At 42.7% G+C, this 9,361-nt stretch overlaps 1 protein-coding gene across 1 annotated transcript in view; it reads right to left on the bottom strand.

Moving 5' to 3' along the window:
• The window catches only part of LOC122564277 (transmembrane protein 39B-like), a 65,550-nt gene that overhangs the window by 52,200 nt on the left and 3,989 nt on the right, over positions 1–9,361 (bottom strand). Inside the window, exon 2 of the mRNA XM_043718952.1 lies at positions 4,501–4,720. Within this exon, the coding sequence (XP_043574887.1) occupies positions 4,501–4,720 (220 nt within the window). The remainder of the gene's footprint in view (positions 1–4,500; positions 4,721–9,361) is intronic.

Below are 9,361 nucleotides of genomic sequence, written 5' to 3'. Positions count from 1 at the left end.
TCAGCCTTTCCTCATAAGACCTTCCCTCCAGACCAGGCAACATCCTGGTAAATTTCCTCTGCACTTTTTCCAATGCTTCCACATCCTTCCCGAAATATGGGGACCAGAACTGTACACAATATTCCAAGTGTGGCCGCACCAGCGTTTTGTATAGTTGCAGCATGATATTGCGGTTCCGGAACTCAATCCCTCTACCAATGAAACCTAACACACCTCATTGTGCCCTTCTCACATCCTATTTTCCTTCTCAGCTTTGTACTGACAGCAAAATTAAATATATTATCCTCAATCTCTTTGTCCAAATCATAGAGTCACACAGCACATAAACAGACCCTTCGGTCCAATTCATCCATGCCGACCAAGTATCCCACACCAAATAGCCCCTTTGCCTGTGTTTGGCCCATATCCCTCTAACTGATTCCTATTCATGCATCTGTCAATGTCTTTTAAATGTTTTAATTGTATCTGCATCCATCACTTCCTCTGGTAGTTCATTCTATACATGCAGCACCCTCTGAAAAGCCACTCAGATCCCTTTTAAAATCTTTCCCTTTACCTTAAAGTTACATCTTACAGTTTTGAACTCCCCTATCCTCTGGAAAAGACCTCTGCTATTCAACTTATCTAGGTCACTCATGATTTTATAAACCTCTATAAGGTCACCCCTTGAGAATGTGTATAGGGTTTAAGCAGGTAGGGAAAGAGTTAAATTCTGAGTTTTGTGAAACAAGAGGTTCAGCTGAGCATGACTCAGATCAGATAAGAACTTACAGTTAACAACGGGGTGCTGGAGACAAGGGTAATGGGTTAACAAGATGGAAAAGCATTCATTATGTCGAGCCATTTAACAATATTGCAAGCATTCAATATGTGATGTCAGTTTAACAAGGTGACAAGTATTTGTTATGTGAAGCCAGTTATTCATTGTGTAACAACAGATGGCTTAATCTTTACTATTGACACTCGATGATTATAATGGTAACCCAATTAATATGTATGTCACCTTATCTGAATGTTCTTCCCTGTAAAATGACTATACAGTTCAATGAGAAACTGCTGTTCCAGAGAAGACCATGAAATCATGTCTCTGTGCACACGGGCACTCATTCTCTCTCCCTCCAGGTCCCGAAATATAGATGAGGAGATGTCTTTGAGCATTTTGCTTTGATCGAGAGGAAGCAAATAGGATGACACCCTCAATCTCCTATTCTCCAAGGAAAAATTACCTAGCCTATCCAGCCTCTCCTTATAACTCAAACCCTCCAGTCCCGGCAACATCCTTGTAAATCCTTTCTGTACCCTTTCCAATTTAATAATATCCTTCCTATAGCAGTGTATCCAGAACTGTATGCAGTGCTCCAAATGTGGCCTTGCCAATGATCTGTACAATTGCAACATGACACCCTAACTCCTGTACTCAATGCTCCGATCAATAAACGCAAGCAAGCCAAATGCCTACTTCACCATCCTGTCTACCCGTGAAACCACATTCAAGGAATTACGTATCTGATCCCCTATGGCTCTCTGTTCGATAACACTCCCCAATGCTCCATCATTAATTGTGTAAGCACCACCCTGGTTTGTCTTACCAAAATACAACACTTCACATTTATCTAAATTAAACTCCATCTGCCATTCCGTAGCCCATTGGCCTTGCTGATCAAGATCCCACTATACTCTTAGATTACCTACTTCCCTGCCCACTATACTACCAAATTTGGTGTCATCTGCAAACTTACTAACCATTTTTTCTTATATGCACATCCAAATCATTTACATAAATGATAAACAACAGTGGAGCCAGTTGGTAAACAGTCAGGTCCCCAAAATCGAGTCTTGTGGCACTTCACTAGTTCCAGCCTGACAACTTGAAATGTCTAGTTTATCCCTACTCTTTGCAGCCAGTCCATTAACCAATTGTTAATGTTATTACCTCAACATATTACGTACATGTTATGTTAGGCGCAACATGAGTTTGTATATTGCACATTAACCTTTCACATGGTATGTTGTCAAATCCTTGGCAAATTAACTTCAGGATTTACTTAATCTAATAAAAACTCATAAATTTGTTAAAAATGACTTTCTTTTCCCAAGATGGCTTTTCCTGCTCTAAGTGCAATAATGAAACTGTCTTAACCATTGATCACAGCATTTTCTCGATCTGATGTCTTAATTGGCACGGTGGCACAGTGGTTAGCACTGTTGCCTCACAGCGCCAGAGACCCGGGTTCAATTCCCGCCTCAGGCGACTGACTGTGTGTAACGTTTGCACGTTCTCCCCGTGTCTGCGTAGGTTTCCTCCGGGTGCTCCGGTTTCCTCCCACAGTCCAAAGATGTGCAGGTCAGGTGAATTGGCTATGCTAAATTGCCCGTAGTGTTAGGTATAGGGGTAAATTTAGGGGTATGGGTGGGTTGCGCTTCGGCGGGTCGGTGTGGACTTGTTGGGCCGAAGGGCCTGTTTCCACACTGTAATGTAATGTAATCTGATCTAATCTTAATTGACTGGCCTAATGTTTCCTGTTTTCTATCTACCTCCTTTCCAGATTCCTATCATTTTAATTTAGCTCATAAAATGAACCATATATAGATGCTTCATTAGGCCATTCAATAGCCAATCAGACACTCTGGATCTTTAAAAACAGCAGGCAGGATCCAGATCCACAAATCCAGCCCCTATTTCCAATAGATTCCATTTCTGTCAGTCATAAAAAAGGGATGTGAGGCACACAAGAGCAAATTACAAATTAGGTGGGCTTTTTAATCTCAGTGCACAGGACAAGCTGAAATAAATTTTGGCCCAGGGAAGGTCTCTAACTGTGGTGCATTCTTCATGAGTTTATGGTAGAGATGTAAGCCTTTATGAAGGACAAGTAAAACATGTAAAGCTGTCAAGTTACTTAAGTGTTGAAAATAACCTTGCCTGCCTGTAACTGGGAGAGTAAAATCTGTTCTAGCATTTTCAATGGATGTTTGGTGACATAGCTTTAAATGGTATCATAACGTTATTACTGTTTCCATGACCTATCACTATCACAGTGGAGGTGTCTGAGTTTAGTTTTATTGATTGTTCCAAGAGGTAATTAAAATCTTAATCTTTGATATGGGATTACAAATACAAATGTTTGTTTTCCTAAGGGATCAAATACTTTGGGGGGGGGGGCTGGGGGTTTAAATATGTTGAATGAGTTTTCAAGAGTGGGACGTCTGCTATATGGTGAAGTCTGTCAATAGATACGTAGTACTTTATTTCATCTCTGGATGGTTTCCGAGATTTGCTAATACTAGGTATTGAGTAAATTGGCATGGAGTGTTTGAGGGTAAAGGATGGGACTTGAGGAGCTATAAGGAGCAATTAAATCTTCAAAATTACTATCAATTGGCTTAGGTTCCTAAACAGCATTTGTACTGGTAGCAGTAAACTCTAACAAAACAGTCAGAGCTGGAAAAGAAAACATTTAAAATTTAAACCACCAGAAATTTCACTTTCTTTGGTAAATGACTGATATGCACAGCAAAATAAAGAATAATCCTGGATAAACATCTATTTTTTTCAAAATTGACAAATATGGAAGGACTTTTGATTCACATGAAAGTTGCACAGTAAACTTTCAACGCAGTCAAGGAGAGCTTATGATCCTATAAATATTGCACTGATGTAGATTAGATAGTAAAAGACCTTTATTCTTGATTTAAATTTGTTATTTTGTCCAACCTATAATTTTCACTATCAGGGCACAACAGGAACTTTCTAGATACTGGAAACACCATATTTAATGCTCAGGATGCAATGAGACAGCATGGCTAAAATTAAGATTTTACCATAGAGTCATAGAGATGTGCAGCATGGAAACAGACCCTTCGGTCCAACCCGTCCATGCCGACCAGATATCCCAACCCAACCTCGTCCCACCTGCCACCGCCCGGCCCATATCCCTCCAAACCCTTCCTATTCATATACCCATCCAAATGCCTCTTAAAATGTTGCAATTGTACCAGCCTCCACCACATCCTCTGGCACGAATTCAAACAGCAAAGACGGTAACTGTGCAGGTTTTCTCTTTCTCTCTCTCGCTCTCCTGCACTGTCCTCACCATGTGCTTCCTTCGTCTGCTCTTCTCCCTTTTAAACTGCTGTTGTTTTGACTTTCTTTTTCCAAAGTTCCAAAACAATGCAACAGTATATAAAACAGTAATTGCTGCACCTGGAATTCTAGGAAATCAACTCCAACACCTAAAATACCTCAAAAAAAAAAGGAGCAGCTCTTACAGCCAGAAATTTTTCCCATCCTCCATTTTGGATTACCCAGAATCCAAATGCCCATTAAAGGGTTATAAATTTAAAAGCACAGTAAACATAAATGTGCATGTATTTTCTGTTATGAACATGAAGTTTGATTAGCATTTTAGACAGTCCAAGAGAAAGTTGATTCCATGAACTATTTGGTCAGAAGAAAACTCTAATTTGTCAGATCACAAGGAACAACACATTGATACTCACCAGTGATGTAAATGAAGGTGGATGCGTTGGAGGATACCACCACACTGTTTTATAGATGTTGATGTAATGAACAAACAAAGCTACAAGGTGGCAGAAGAGAAGGTGAAGCTCAAACAGAATGCCTTTCTCAAGAGGTAGTTCAGGAATCTTACAGTGTTTCAGAGGGATCACGGTCTGGGTTGCAAGGGGAGGGCTTGTCAAGCCAGTTCCTGAGCCACTCCTAATGATAAAGGTAAAAAGAATTGCAGTTGACAATGTTGTGATAGCATTAAGATTATTTAAACATTCTTTGGACAAAGCATGGTGTTTCTTCACTCCTTAAAGTAAAGTAAATTAATTGAGTCATACAGCATTGAAACAGGACTTTTGGTCCGTCATGTCTATGCCAACCAGTAAACACCAAATCACACCAATCCCATTTACATGAACTTGATCCACAGTCTACAATGCTCAGGCATTTTAAGTATTAATCCAGATGCTTCTTGAACGTTGCAAGAGTACTTGCCTCCACCACCATCTAAGCCAGCATGTTCCTTATATTTGCCACCCTTTAGATGGAAAAGCTTTTCCTTGGATCTCCTCTAAGTCACTTGATCCTCACCTTAAACTTATGCCCTCTGATCTTAAGACACATGTGCCATGGGGAAGAGATTCTCACTATCTACTCTACGCCTCTCATAATTTTGTATACCTCAATCAAATTCCCCCCTCAGCCTCCTCCGTTCCAAGGAAAAAAAACCCAGCCTATCCAATCTCTCATAACCAAGGTTTTTCATCCCACACAACATCCTGGTGAATCTCCTCTGCACCATTTCCAGTGCAATCACATCCTTCTGTGAGTGTGACAAGCAGAACTGTACACAGTATTCCATCTGTGGCCTAACCAATGCTCCATACCAAAGAACATTACAGCACAGGAACAGGCCCTTCGGCCCTCCAAGCCTACACTGATCCAAATGCTCTATCTAAATCTGCTGCCTATTTTCTAAGGATCTGAATCTCTCTGCTCCCTGCCCATTCATGTATCTGTCTAGCTATATCTTAAATGATGCTATTGTTCCCACCCCTACCATCTCCTCTGGCAATGCATTCCAGGCACCCACCACCCTCTGCGTGAAGAACTTTCCACATATGTCTCCCCTAAACTTTTCTCCTCTCACTTTGAATTTGTGACCCCTAGTAATTGAGTCCTCCGGTCTGGGAAAAAGTTTCTTGCTATCCATCCTGTCTACACTTCTCATGATTTTGTAGGCTTCAATCAGGTCCCCTCTCAACCTCCTTCTTGCCAATGAAAATAATCCTAATCTACTCAACCTCTCCTCATAGTTAGAACCCTCCATACCAAGCAACATCCTGGTGAACCTCCTCTGCAACCTCTCCAAAGCTTGCACATCCTTTTGGTAAAGTGGCGATCAGAACAGTACGCAGTATTCCAAATGTAGCCGAACCAAAGTCTTATACAACAGTAACACGACGTGCCAACTCTTGTACTCAGTACTCCGTCCAATGAAGGAAAGCATGCCGTATGCTTTTTTGACCACGAGGGCAGAGCAGTAGATGTGATCTATATAGACTTCAGTAAGGCGTTCCACCAGGTTCCCCATGGGAGACTAATTAGCAAGGTTAAATCTCACCGAATACAGGAAAGAACTAGCCATTTGGACACATAACTGGCTCAAAGGTAGAAGGTAGAGGTGGTGGAGGAGGGTTGTTTTTCAGACTGGAGGCCTGTAACCAGTGAAGTGCCACAAGGATCGGTGCTGGATACTCTACTTTTTGCTATTCACATAAATGATTTGGATGCAAGCATAAGAAGTACAGTTAGTAAGTTTGCAGATGACACCAAAATTGGAGGTGGTAGTGGACAGCGAAGAGGGATACCTCAGATTACAATAGGATCTTGACCAGATGGGCCAATGGGCTGAGAAGTGGCAGATGGAGTTTAATTCAGATAAATGGGAAGTGCTGCATTTTAGGAAAGCAAATCTCAGCAAGACTTATACACTTATTTGAGCTATAGGGAGAGGCTGAACAGGCTGGGGCTGTTTTCCCTGGAGCATTGGAGGATGAGGGGTGACCTTATAGAGGTTTACAAAATTATGAGGGGCATGGGTAGGGTAAATGAACAAAGTCTTTTCCCTAGGGTCGGGGAGTCCAGAACTAGAGGGCATAGGTTTAGGTTGAGAGGGCAAAGATATAAAAGAGACCTAAGGGCAACCTTTTCACACAGAGGGTAGTATGGAATGAGTTGCCAAGAGGAAGTGGTGGAGGCTGGTACAATTGCAACATTTAAGAGGCATTTGGATGGGTATATGAATAGGAAGGGTTTGGAGGGATATGGCCTGGGTGCTGGCAGAGGGACTAGATTGGGTTGGGATATCTGGTCGGCATGGACGGGTTGGACCGAAGGGTCTGGTTCCATGCTGTACATCTCTATGACCACTCTACTGACCTATGTTGCCACCTTCAGGGAATAATGGACCTGAACACCCAGATGTTTTTGTACATCAATTTCCCCCACTTTCCCATTTACTGTATAGTTCGCTCTGGAATTGCATTCCAAAATACATCACCTGGCATTTGTCCAGATTGAACTGCATCTGCCATTTCTCTGCCCAACTCTCCAATCCATCTATATTCTGCTGTATTCTCTGACTGAACCGCTTCGGCGCAACCCCTGTCTGCCCCCGCACCCACCCCTACCCCTTTCTGCCCTGCCCCCTCTCCGGGGCAGCCAGACTGGACACCAACAAGACTGCTGCTGCTGCTACAGCATTTTGGGGAGCAAGTCTCCAAATAGCATGCACACACACCTTTTCACTGCAACGTTTTGACAGGTTCCACCTCAGCTCTGTACAGGATAATGTTAGAGAAATTATCTGGGAAGGGGGGTTTAGAATACACACCTGTGTAAAATTCCAGGGAAAGTGTGGGAATAGAGTGAGAGGGCGGGAGGGCAGTCATTTAGAGACGGTGTCTGCGCTCCCATCAGTTCAGGACTGTTCTCAGCAGCACTTTTAATCATTGTAAACAAAAGATGCAATCAGTGTTGGACACGTGTTTGATGTAATGTTTCTGTCGGGACCCTGAGATCTTCTTCACATAATCCGATTTTCAGATCATCAGTATTCGGATAATCAAGATTCCACTGTATATCACAAACAATGATGGACCCAGCACGGATCCCTGTGGGACACCACTGGTCACAGGTCTCCATTTTGAGAAGCTCACTTCCACTACTATTCTCTGTCTCCTGTTGCCCAAACAGTTCTCCATCCAGTTAGCTAAAACACCCTGGACCCTATGCGACTTCACCTTCTTCATCAGCCTACCATGGGGAACCTTATCAAATACCTAACTAAAGTCCATGTATATGACATCTAAATCCCTTCCCTCATCAATCAACTTTGTCACCTCCTCAAAGAATTCTATTAGCTTTGTAAGGCATGACCTTCTCGGCACAAAATCATGCCGCCTATCCTTGATAAGCCCATTTTCTTCCAAATGAGTATATACCCTATCCCTTTGTATCTTCTCCAGTAGCTTCCCTACCACTGATGTCAAGCTCACAAGTCCTTAATTACCTGGATTATCCCTGCTACCCTTCTTAAACAAAGGGACAACATTAGCAATTCACCAGTCCTCTGGGATCTCCCCTGTTTTCAAGGGTGCTGCAAAGATATCTGTTAAAGCCCCAGCTATTTCCTCTCTTGCTTCCCTCAACAACCTGGGATAGATCCCATCTGGACCTGGGGACTTGTCCACCTTAATGTCTTTTAGAATACACAACACTTCTTCCCTCCTTATGCCAACTTGACCTACAGTAATCAAAAATCTATTCCTAACCTCAACATCCACCATGTCATGCTCTTCGGTGAATACCAATGAGAATCTCACCCATTTTCTCTGACTCCACGCATATCTTTCCTCTTTTGTCCTTGAGTGGGCCAAACCTTTCCCTATTTACCCTCCTGCTCCTTATATATGAATAAAAGGCTTTGGGGTTTTCCTTAACCCTTCTTGCCAAGGATATCTCATGACCCCTTTTAGCCCTCTTCATTCCTCGTTTCAGATTGGTCCTACATTCCCGATATTCTTTCAAAATTTCGTCAGTCTTCAGTCGTCTGGACCTTACATACACATGTATACATTGTGCATGTCCTTTCCTATTAACCCTCCCAAAATGCATTACCTCGTTTTTATGGGGAATAAATTCCATCTGCCAAAGCTCTGCCCAACTTACCTAATCAACAGACTAGCCTGAGATCATCCTCTCCACTAGGGTCATAGAGATGTACAGCATGGAAAGAGACCCTACGGTCCAACCTGTCCATGCCGACCTGTCCATGCCGACCAGTACCCAGCCCATATCCCTCCAAACTCTTCCTATTCATATACCCATCTAAATGCCTTTTAAATGTTGCAATTGTACCAGCCTCCACCACTTCCTCTGGCAGCTCATTCCATACACGTACCATCCTTTGCGTGAAAAAGTTGCCCTTTTAGGTTACTTTTATATCTTTCTCCTCTCACCCGAAACCTATGCCCTCTAGTTCTGGACTTCCCGACCCCAGGGAAAAGACTTTGTCTATTTATCCTATCCATGCCCCTCATAATTTTGTAAACCTCTATAGGGTCACCCCTCAGCCTCCGACACTCCAGGGAAAACAGCCCCAGCCTGTTCAGCCTCTCCCTATAGCTCAAATCCTCCAACCCTGGCAACATCCTTGTAAATCTTTTCTGAACCCTTTTAAGTTTCACAACATCATTCTGATAGGAAGGAGACCAGAATTACATGCAATATTCCAACAGTGGCCTAACCAATGTCCTGTACAGCCGCAACATGACCTCCCAACTCCTG

Source organism: Chiloscyllium plagiosum, chromosome 29 (genome assembly GCF_004010195.1).
Source record: "Chiloscyllium plagiosum isolate BGI_BamShark_2017 chromosome 29, ASM401019v2, whole genome shotgun sequence".
Lineage (NCBI taxonomy): Eukaryota > Metazoa > Chordata > Chondrichthyes > Orectolobiformes > Hemiscylliidae > Chiloscyllium > Chiloscyllium plagiosum.
Note: the sequence above shows the minus strand (reverse complement) of the source record. Positions and strands in the feature narration are given on the sequence as shown.